The 12,556-nt window shown below is 33.2% G+C and overlaps 1 protein-coding gene across 2 annotated transcripts; it reads left to right on the top strand.

Moving 5' to 3' along the window:
• The first annotated feature begins 3,422 nt into the window (after window positions 1-3,422).
• On the top strand, window positions 3,423-7,786 carry LOC126814382 (deoxyuridine 5'-triphosphate nucleotidohydrolase). 2 transcript variants are annotated; one of them, XM_050539481.2, is made up of 6 exons: window positions 3,423-3,677; window positions 5,086-5,177; window positions 5,512-5,556; window positions 5,948-6,022; window positions 6,647-6,717; window positions 7,647-7,786. In XM_050539481.2, exons 1-6 carry the CDS (start codon window positions 3,499-3,501, stop codon window positions 7,701-7,703), a joined length of 519 nt encoding a protein of 172 aa, XP_050395438.2. In that variant the 5' UTR covers window positions 3,423-3,498; the 3' UTR covers window positions 7,704-7,786. The 2 variants fall into 2 exon arrangements, with proteins under 2 accessions (XP_050395438.2, XP_055955428.1); XM_056099453.1 differs by lacking the exon at window positions 3,423-3,677 and adding an exon at window positions 4,241-4,394.
• The last annotated feature ends 4,770 nt before the right edge of the window (window positions 7,787-12,556 follow it).

Raw genomic sequence — 12,556 nt, 5'->3', positions numbered from 1 at the left:
TTTTGAAAACTATGGCCTATTCCAGGATTCCGGGGTTAGTGAATCGTTTCGTTGGGATATTCGAACATGGTTTTAATTTTTGAAAACTATGGCCTATTCCAAGATTCCGAATCCGGATCGTACGGGAAATCATAATAATTCTTAGGTTCATTTCAATTGGTTTTCTGAGACATATAACCATTAGCCGATCCTCGGTATCCCCAGTGGTTTCATTCCGTTCTACTCCACTAACCCCTGGGTTAATCTAAGGGGGAGACACGTTTTCAAATTATTCTCCCTTGATGATTGTGCTATTTTTATCGACCAATCCCATGCATCGTTAATTGAAAAGGAAGTTATTAAAGGAAAGTAACTCTCATCGGACAAGTTTAGGAGTTAGCCTAAATGAGAGAAGTTCAAATTATTCTAAATGCTAACTTACTAACAGTAACAAGTTATATAGTATGAAATTAATGACGATCAGACCAAATTTATAATAATAAACATAACAGAATGAAACATTTCAGATAATAAAGGACGAATGTAATAATAATAACGAAAGTCAAACATATAGATGTTATATATATTTGAAATAAGCCAAACATACTACATATTTTGATAATACAATTAATTATAAAGGAATTAGAAATATATACATTATTTACATAAATCATTCAGTAAATGGACATGAATTTGGTTAATTACCCTTATAAAAACGAAGACGAAACGACTGGTTTGTAAACTGTTTCTTGATTGGTTCGTAGACCGTATCTACAATCAAGGCCAGGGCACATAATTTGAAATCGTGGAAACCCTATGAACCCAGGGTATAGTGGAGTAGAACGGAATGAAAACACTGGAGATACCGAGAATGCCATTAGCCGTGAACGACATAAACAATACCTGTGGACGATTTAACTAGTGGCTGTGGACGAGTAAACTGGCACACGGCTTGACGATTGTGCATAATTTAATCGAAATATCCGTTATGATTTTAGATTTTAGGTCAGTTCACCGATGTTTCTGTAGTAAAGTATATTTGTATTGTTAGTTAATTGCCGTTATGATTTTAGATTAGTTCACCGATGTTTTTATACGGCGCGTCGAATTACCCAATAACACCCAAAAACTGCCCAATAACACCCAATAACGCCCCAGTAACACCCAATAACTCCAAAATAACAACCAATAACTACAACATGTTGACTTTGGAAACACAAAATAACAATTTAGTTGAATTTAAGAAGCATCGCTGCTTTGTGTCCAAATCGGAGTTTCACGCTCACTCGCCTGAAGGGAGATAACTCGTATATGTGATTTTTGTTGACAAGAAATTAATAACACCCTATAACTGCTCAATAACACCAAATTGTTGACTTTTTAAATACAAAATAACAATTTAGTTGAATTTAAATACCTCGCAACGTTGAGCCCAAATCAGAGTTTTACGCTCACTCGCCCTGAAGGGAGATAACTCGTGTATGTGAGTTCCAATTTCGTGAAAATCGGCCCAAAATTGACAGACAAAATGGCCGCCGTTCGTTCTCAAATAGCGTAAAAATATGGTATATCAAGGTTGTGGACCGTATAGAGGTCACAATTTTTATCCGATTTTGTTGAAACTTGAAATGTAACTTTATAACACAAAGATCTCGGTTCCTTTCGATATTCGCGCATATCGGACGGTAACTTCCTGAATTATGGCCCCTGATTGTACGAAAAATCGCGTTTTTAGCTTGTGTACCCTATAGAGGTCATAATTTTTATTCGATTTAAAAAAAAAAACGTATTGTTATATAACAGTTACACCCTAAGGACGACTGAGTTCCAATTTCGTGAAAATCGGCCCAAAATTGACAGACAAAATGGCCGCCGTTCGTTCTCAAATAGCGTAAAAATAATATAGTATATCAAGGTTGTGGACCGTATAGAGGTCACAATTTTTATCCGATTTTGTTGAAACTTGAAATGTAAGTTTATAACCCAAAGATCTCGGTTCCTTTCGATATTCGCGCAAATCGGACCGTAACTTCCGGAATTATTGTCTCTGATTGTACGAAAAATCGCGTTTTTAGCTTGTGGACTCTATAGAGGTCATAATTTTTATCAGATTTAAAAAAACGTATTATTATATCACCGTTGCACCCTAGGGACGGCCGAGTCTGAATTTCGTGAAAATCGGCCCAAAAGTGACAGACAAAATGGCCGCCCTTCGTTCTCAAATAGCCTAAAAATATGGTATATCAAGGTTGTGGATCCTATAGAGGTCACAATTTTTATCCGATTTTGTTGAAACTTGAAATGTAACTTTATAACACAAAATCTCGGTTCCTTTTATTATTTGCGCATATCGAATTGTAATTTCCTGAATTATGGCCCTTGATTGTAGGAAGAATTACTTCCTTTTTAGCTTGTTCTCTAGCCATCTCTCGAAAATGTGGGCGTATCCTGCCTGGCAGCCGCTGATTGTAATAAAGTATACTCGTATTGTTTGTTAGTTTATGATGTCTAACATCTTCTTTATGAAAAAGTATTTTATAATTACATATTGACAGCTCAATCACTCGCCAAAATACATCATGGACTCTTCGTATCACCCATAATCAACCAGATTGCGCAGAAACCCCTTTTTAAATAAGACAAATTATTAGATTGATATTATTTCGAAACCATAATTAATTTTAAAACTAATCGTTGATTTAATTTCCGTACACGAAATGGAACTAAACAATTCCAAAAATAAGAATTCTGAATAAGAATTAATTTAGAATACCAAAATGCGAATCGTAACACATTGTGGTCCAAACTGTGTGATAAATTATAAAATAAATCGTAAATCAATGGAGCCTGTAAGGTGGACACTGCATGCTTTCTTTCAACGTTGGGTTATTTGAGGCGCCAGGTAGTCTGAACATCTGAAGATAACAGTGTCGAAATAGTGGCTACATGCAATTTTATTCTTTGATCTGTTCTATCACGGGCAATCCTGTTATAGTGAAACCAACATGCATGAAAATGACTATATTACAAGTTGAATGTTTTGCTATGAGCACCACTCGATTGTAAGCGATGTAATTTTAGTGAAATTGGTGTCGAGAATAATTGGTGTGGATTCGGGAAATAAGCTAAAGCATATACAAAGGAAGAAGTTGGACACTATTCATGTTAAAATTGCATTGACATATTGTATAAATAAAATATTCGGAAAATAAGCTAAAGCGTATGGAAAGGAAGAAGTTGGACACTATTCATAATAAAATTGCATTGACATATTTTTATTGGCATTAGATCTAATGTATAAATGAAATATTAAAAATTCATGAAACGACCCGATATATAAGTGGGATGAAAGGACCCGTGTAGATTTGGGATGAAACAGTCTGATATGAACCGGTAGTGGGATGAAACGACCATCTCCCAATATTTACGACTGGATACTCAAGACATATATTTCGGAACCGGAAATTGAATATTGCGGGAATATCGAATATTAATTGCCGCGTTTTATCTTGCATCTTGATGTCTGTTAACGTTGTTCTCAGTCCAGTAAAGATAAATATCGAGAGTGATTCAGCACCACCAGCAAAGAAATTCAAAATGCCAACTGACAACATTATCCTAAAATTTGCCAAACTGACCAAGAATGCGTTGACGCCAACACGAGGGTCGAAACTAGCTGCTGGTTATGATTTATACAGGTATTGTAAAATTGATTGAAATTTAAATGAATAAAAATGGAATGGAATGATCGGTACTATTGAATAACGTACCTCTACCAGTTCCCATGATCGTAGAGACTTGAAATTTTCATGGGGTATTCATGGGGCCTAGCCATGACCTCACACCAAATTTCAGTCGAATCTGTCAATGACTTTTTATTTTACCGTAAGTTAGCTTATAACGAGAAAGTTTATCCGATTTTGACGCCATTTTGTTTGTTGGCTATTTAGACTCGAATAACAAGACAGGGTTAGGGTTAGGGCTAGCCCTGTCTACATCTTGAGACTATGACGAAATCTACAGGTCCTAGCCCTTATCCTAACCCACAATCCACATATGACGCCATTCGAGCCTAAATAGTCAACAAACAAAATGGCGTCAAAATCGGATAAATTTATCTCTTATAGAAGCTAAACTACGGTCAAATTAAAAAGTTATTGACCGATTCGGCTGAAATTTCGTGTGAGGTCATGGCTAGTCCCTGTGAACACCCCCTGAAAATTTCAAGTCTCTACGATCACAGGAACTGGTAGAGGTACGTTACTGAAATAGTACCGAATGATCAGCAGTCCTAACCAGAAATTATCATTACCAAATGGTTTGTTAACCCGTTTAGACCGTTCCTGTTCATCCCTATATATCAGACCTATGGCCATTCTATTCTGCAATGAAAATACTGCTCTACCCCCACCTCTGTAAGTAAGGCTATTTTGTAATCCTTACATTTAATTTTTCTCTGTGACTTTGTTTGCCAAAAGGAAACATTTCTCACCACATCGGACACAAATCTATAATAATAATTCAACATAACATTTGAGTTTCTTAATGGCAGACCAATTCAAACGTATTTTGTTCCTGTTTTTGAATCGCAAAATTCTACTTGCAAATAGTGTTTGAATTATTATAAAATTGTGTCAAATGTGGCAGGAAATGATTACTTTTGGCGAAAAAGAAAAATCCCAGTGAAAAATAAAGGGTAAGGATTAAAGTATCCTGTGCTTTTATGTCATCATGAAGCATACAAAATCAATTAACAAAACATTGACTAGTAAATTGATTCTTATGACAAGTTGTGTACTTACCACTGTTATAAAGTAATCAAATTGATGAAGTGCATCAAATAAAAACAATTATTTTTTAATTTGAGTGGTCTTACTTACAATATAAAATAATTTGGTCTGAGTGGTCTTCTGTCTTGGTCCAATAAGTCTTTTTGTTGGTCCACAAGCGGTCTTTGGTCCATGTTGTCTGGATACTGTCTAATCTGTTACAAGACAGTTGTAACAGTAATTACAGTGACTTCATCAGTTACAAGGTATTTACAAATATATGATGCATTGATAATTTGTTGACATACCACTAATTATTTATCTTTGAATTTTGCAGTGCATATAATGTTACTGTTCCATCGAAAGGAAAAGCGGTTGTAAAAACAGACATACAAATAGCCTTACCAGATGGATGTTATGGACGGGTCGGTAAGTAATAGTACATGTGTAAATGCAATATCTAATGGGACCTAAATTATATGAAGTGTGATTTCTTTTGTATATGTACATCCAAATTAAATTGTGTTACTATTTTTTGTATTCTTTTGTTTGCTATGAACTGTCTAGGCTGTGCAAATTAATTTGTGTGCAACATATTCTTTAACCTATTTAAAGTATATCAATCAAAATGTATTTTTGGGAAAGAGGAACAGGATAGACTCTAAATTGATTTAAACCATAGGATGAAGAGCATTTGTAAATTCAGATATGGGAAAAACATGTTTTTTTAGCAATCAGCATTTATTTCCCTTGTTTTTCCTAGCACCAAGATCTGGTTTAGCAGTCAAACATTTCATAGATGTAGGTGGTGAGTATATTTTTACAAACTGAACTCTGATCATAATTTGGGGGATTTATAATCTCTGACAACGAAAATATTGTCAGGGTTGAATCTCTTAATGGATATCAGTCTAAATATGGTTCGTTATAGTATATTACATTCAGTATTTACAAAGATATTATGAATCGTATATTTGTCAACATTCTTCAGACAATTTAAACTGGACATGGCCAAAACAAGCCAACACAACCTATAATCTTGGTGCCTCTGTTTAATCTGATTGAATCCAAGATGGAGATTATGTCTACCATTGATATTTTGACTGGTGTTTTCTTAATTAAATGTTAATCAGTGTAGCAATGGAAAGAATTTGTGCATAATAATCTTGCATTATCTATTAATCTCTCTTTTTTTTCAGCTGGTGTAATAGATCAGGACTATAGAGGAAATGTTGGTGTTGTCATGTTTAATTTTTCTGATACAGATTTTCAAGGTTAAATTTTTTTAATCCTCACACAAAGCATTCAAAATATTTTAACACAAATTAATCTATTGATATTTTGGCTTTTTGGTCTAAGGGGAGATAATATGACTCTAAGGACTAAATGCAGAGTTATTTTCCTTGGTTTGCTATTCCTTTTACTCACTTATATAAACTATTAATTAGACATTTATTAACGAAACAAGCCGATAATCAACTCTCGATGGCATCAGATACTCAAGATTTTAACTAGATTAGAACGGTTTACCATTTAAAAATTTAATTTAAAAATGTGAAAGCGAGGCTAAGTCTCGAATATACTATTGCCCTGTTTACCACTATGCACACATCTTGTTAAAACTTCAAGCATCTATTTTTGAATTATTATAGCAAGAATGAACAAATCTATATTAAGCTCTTAACTAATGTATCTTTAAAGAGTTAGCTATGTTTTCATTAATAACTTCTAGAAATTTATGAACACTATAGTGAAAGTCATGATTTACTTCAGTTCATATTCTTTGTTGCCATTTTTGATAATTACCTGCCTGACACACTATGCTTAATTTTAATAAATCGGTTTAGATTTTGGTATACATGTATATTAACAATATATTCTTTTGTCATTTGTTGTAGTAAATGAAGGTGATAGAATAGCACAATTAATCTGTGAAAGAATTTATATTCCTGAGTTACAAGAACAAACGGTAAGTTGTACTTGCATTACTTTCTTCTAAGAATGTAATAGCAGAAGAGCTTCTTTTTACCCCCAGTGGCACATAAATAAGATTTGAGTTTGAAAATGCAATTAGAATTAGATCATTTGGATTTTGAATCTAAACATTGGCTAAATGAATGGCCAAGTCTGGTAGGTTAGACAATACTGTATAACTGTAGTGCAAATATAGATGATACAAAAATAAACAAAAGTATGGCCTATTTTTAATTTGCCAACATATTCTAAATAATTAAAACGGCATTATCAACCTAAAACATATATGTTGAATTATTCAACATCAACTGCTATGGATCTGTCAGTCGTCCATAATTTCTTACGAATCTACGGACCACATTTATCATCCAATATTGGCGCATAACGGACCGTAACTGCCTGGATTATAGCTCCTGATAGTAGTACAAATAAAATAAAACCAAGTACGAACAATCCAAACCATAAGACAGAATTCGAAGTCCTAAAAAACGTTATAGGCAAAATAGTGTATTAAAGCAAAATAGTGTAATCAGCAAATGGACTGCTCCTCGTGTACAAAATACACGACAAACAGTGGTAACAGGTGTCTGGAAGAGTAAGCTTACAATATCACGTTTTTAGCTTGTGGATCCTCTAGAGGTCACAATTTTTATCCGATTTGGATGAAACTTAAAATATATGTTTATATTTCAAAGATCTTGGTTCCTTGTAATATTGATGCATGTCAGACCGTAATGTTATGGACCCTTATTTTATGAAAATTGTTCTTTAGCGTGTTCTCTGTCCATCTCTTGCAAAATGTAGATGTGTCTTGCATGGCAACCGCTCGTTATTTATTTGCTGGACAGCTTATTTTTATTAATTTGTGATCCTTTTGAAATTTATGTTTAAAATTTAAATTTGATCTTATTTGATATGTTGCAGAGTTTAGATGACACAGACCGAGGTTCTGGTGGATTTGGATCTACAGGAAAAAAATGAAATTTTATTAAAAGTCAACAAGTCGATGTTTGATATTGACAGAAACATTTTACCGAGGGCTTTATAAACTTCATCAAATCATGGGTCATTTATATTGTATTGCGGTTTTACAAATTCTTCTGCCGCGCAAATGGTAATTGGGTTGAAACCGAATGTGATAGGATCGAAACTGGAGATTATTTGAAATATAATTTAAACACAATAAAATGTCACAAAAGTGTGTACACAAAGAGTAATCTTTAATTTGTTCAATATCAGCCATTGCTATTGACTATGCTGTGAGTTGGTCACAGGCTAAAATACTTTCCAGGGAAGGCTATTGAAGTTATCTGGTGACAATTTCCATTAGCTTAGATGAGATTTAGATCCTTATATGAACATTAAGTACAGTAACTTAAAGCTGAACTCCGATTACAAAACTACAGAAATAATTAAATTAAAAAAAGGTAAAGCCCTAAACGACCACCATACTTGTTTTCAATTTGTAGAAGAAACCTGGCGATCACTTAGGGGTAACAAAAACACGGGCAGGCCACGTCCACGTCCAGTATATGCCGTGTCAAGCAAACTGTCCACATCCGGTTAGCTAGCGAACTACCAATTACCTCCTGAGTGATCGAAGTTCTTTTACTATCACTACTATCAGCTAACTAAAAATATTACTGCTACACAATTATTATGTCTGATCAGGTACATATTATTTTACTAATTAGACCCCAAAAAATAGAGAAAAACTGTCTTACCCCAAACAATAACTGTGCTAATGCCATTCAATTCTTATTTCGTGTAATGTTTTGGACAACAACGTAGAAACACTAAATAATGTTCTGCATCATAATGCCCAGTATTCAAAATGTATCCAACCAGCAATAAAACTGTTCTTCTCTCCATCAAATAGATATATTTTCACTTCAAAATAATGGCGATATATTTTTCGTGGACATTATTTATGTCCCTTGAGTTCATGTTAACAACATGGAATTTTATACCCCTTTGAAGTGAAAACATACCTATTTGATCGAGGGAACAATAGTTTTATTGCTGCCCTTTTTTTTTTGAACGATAATACTAGACTTTATGATGCAGAAAATTCTTGGTGTTTCTCCATTGTTGTGCAAAACATTTCACGAAATAAGAAAACAATTGGTTGGTGTTCGTTGATAGATTTTTTATTGTTTGGGGTAAGGCAGTTTTTCTGTTATTTTTAGAGCAAAAGGAGATCGTGGTTGACTTATTTCATCTAATTAGTAAAATAATATGTACCTGGTCAGACATAATAATTGTGTAGCAATAATATTTTCAGTTAGCTGATAGTAGTGATAGTAAAAGAACTTAGATCAGTCAGGAGGTAATTGGTAGTTGGCTAGCTAACCGGATGTGAACAGTTTGCTTGACACGGCATGTACTGGACGTGGGCGTGGCCTGTCTGTGTTTTTGTTACCCCTCATCGATCGCCATGTTTCTTCTATAAATTGAAATGAAATGGGGTTTAACGTCCTACTGTTCTGCTCCTAACCTGGGCTAATGAAGACGGGATATAAATTGAAAACAAGTATGGCGGTCATTTAGGGTGTTACCTTTTTTTTTTTTTTAATTATTTCTGTAGTTTTGTAATCAGAGTTCAGCCTTAAGTTCAGGAAATGCAACAGGAAACATTCCCTTAGTGATATTACACCCTCAACTGAAATGCTGCTATAACCCTTTAAATAGCTTGTTCAAGATTAAAGTGCCAGTCTGTGGTTGAGTGTCTATTTGCATGTATCTCCGGATTCAGATACTAGAGATACAGTTCATTCATGTTTGGTGGTGTTCTTTCATTACAGAGCAACATAAAAAGTAATTTCTAGACAACAAACGAGTTATTGTCCTTGTTCACTTTTTATACACCAACATTTAAATGTGGTTGTATATTGCTGTCTGCCCTGTCTGTTCACATTTCTTGTTGCTTAAAAAATCAAAATTTGTTGTTTTAACTCATTCAAAGGAAGAAGACTCTTAAATTGTACAATAAACATACCTGTACTCTAAATATAAAATTTTATTCAATAAATATTTTTTTTACATTAATATAACTAAAACATTTACATATATACTCTCATTCCATTTAAACATTGCATCCAACACTTATTTGTTAGTCTAATATATAAAAATTTTATATAAAGTCATTCTGTTCATTTGTATCATCTCCGCATATATAATGTCTTAATTCAACATAGAAAATGTACTTGACACCAATATATTTCGATCAACAAATACAAAAGAAAAACCAAACGTACATTTATAATGAACTACTAAATAGCAAAGTTTTAAAAAGCACATTATAAACTACTTATACATGTGCATTGTATACATCTATATAAATAAGTATGGATTTCTAAAAGCACTGGTTGATCAACAATCAATTAGTCATCTGATATTAATATCGTACTAAAACTAAATGTCTTCTCAAAATTAGAAAAATATTTAGATCAAGCTCATAAATCACAATTTGCATGGCAATACAAGCATGCGAATTCCGAATAGAATTGAAGCTGTAATTGAACTCATATAACCTCAGATTTCTCATTCATAAGTCAATCCACAGGAGTTTACCTATCCAACAAAAAAAACCCAGGAATATGCAATGCCTGTTGAAGCCTTGATTTTATCTGGTGTATGCATATACGGATAGAAGATCAGAATCCTGTGGTCAATCACTACTGGACCAAGAATTATTCGCTTGATAATCACAAGTGATTGATTAATTCAATGATAATATGTAGCTGGATTTCTATTATTCCAGGATAAAATGGACTGATGAAATGTGCAACAAAAAGAGATAAAATAACTATTGCTTACAAAGATGATTACTTCCTAAGCATAACAAAAGAAAGTTTCTGCACTTGTTTCTTTTAAATGATTATTATTAATTTTGGTCTTTGGGCCCCTTAATTAGTTGATCTGATCTAATTAAAATGTAGAATGATGGAGTTCAACATTTCATTAATAGGATCAAGTCTACTGTTTGGGTGACAAGTGTCACAATATGTCTGTTTAATTTTAATGTTTTGAATTTTAAGGCTTGCATGTTATATAATTCACAGATTATTATAACAATGAGTTAGATCACAGGTTTCACAGCTGATTCAACAGTTTATAATGTTCTATATCTCATATATTATTATGACTAGATCTAAAAAAATTATGATCTCGAAACATAATGGCTGACGGCTCATCTAATTTATCTTTGGCTTCAGATATATCAGATTCTATTGCTTGTATTAATTCATCTGAAATTAAAAAAAAAAGGTTTCTTCTGTAAAAAGATTAATTTTAGATCACTATGATTTATATATGTTATGTTAGTCTGCTGCCTTAAACCTTTTCACCGGTTAGATGGAAACGGTCCCATTACATTTGCATTTGACCGACTTTTTTGCAAGCAAAAACGCCACGAAAAAATGTGCATCGAAAACAATGTCAATCATTAAAGGGGCATTATGTAAGGTTTAGATAAAGAGCTGGCTGTTCTCGCTATTATATTTAAAAATTAGATAACGCAAAGTTATATATTGAAAATTTAATTGAAATTATTGGTCATTTGAGTCTTGGCCTCGCTTCTCCATTTTTAAATTAAATCATTAAATGGCCGAATCGTTCTAATCTACTTAAAATCGGAGCCAACCCATGGCATCAAAGTTGTTATGGTTTTGTCATGTTAATAAATGTAATTAATAATTTATATAACATTTGATACCCAAAGAAAGACCCACAATATGAAGATTTAGCTCGTACATAATGCCTGTTTAATACTGGCCGATGTAGTTCCTGTTATAAGACAGTAACTTTGGGCAAATTTATCAATTGATTTTCCACAATTAACTACATTCATGTGCATATGGCATACAGCCAATGTAAACATGATAGTAAATCTTCTGCTCAACCAGACCTATGACTTTTGACTATGTATAGATAGACAATTGACGCTTTTCTGTCTCGGCCAATATAGCAGATATATGAACTAGGGTGATCGAGACGACATGTTGACTAAACCTCAACAGCAACTGAAAGGGGTTCCTCAAGCTTTAGGTATGACATTTCAAGATTTTATATAAAATAAATTGGATGAAGTAGCTTACCCAAAGATGAAAAGTCCTTCATGTTTCTTATATATCCCAACATAACAACTTTTAAATTTGATCCATAAAAATCATCAACAAAAGCATGAATAATATGTGTTTCCTATTTTAAAAAAAATGCACATATGGATAATCAAGATACATGTAGATGTTAAAGAACTGATATAAAAATTGAGTTACTTTGCTACATCAGATATTTGAAAGAAAAAAGTATTTCTGGGAAACCTAAGACTAAATGCATTCCAAGAAAGCAGTTGTATGGTCACTATTATTACTGTAACCTTAAAAAAAAGAGAAACCAATGATTTAGAAATGTGAACAGTATTGTTTGACAAAAGAAACGGTGGTTCATTAATCTGATTTTAAAAAAAAAAGAACCCGTGATAAAAAATAAATAGAATCTTAATAATAATACTAACCATAGTTTTCTTTTTATTTTGATAATATGGATTCCAGCCAATGCTCATAACCATTTTAAAAACTGATCCATCATCAACTTGTGCCCAACCATAGTAAACACCACAACCTATGGATTCTGGTAAATGGTCTACAACACTATCAGGAAAATTAGCTGAATGGGGGAAAAATAGTATATTGTTACCGGTACTGTAGTTAACACAAGACCAACAGGTCATATACATGTAGGCCTTTTTATTTTGACCTTAGAAATGAAAGCAGTTTCATACCTTTCATTTCTAAGGTCAAAAGGATAGGTAGAAGTCGATTCTTTCTCAA

The sequence above is a fragment of the Patella vulgata genome, chromosome 3 (genome assembly GCF_932274485.2).
Source record: "Patella vulgata chromosome 3, xgPatVulg1.2, whole genome shotgun sequence".
In the NCBI taxonomy this organism is placed as follows: Eukaryota; Metazoa; Mollusca; class Gastropoda; family Patellidae; genus Patella; species Patella vulgata.
This window is presented reverse-complemented; position numbering and strand designations above follow the sequence as displayed.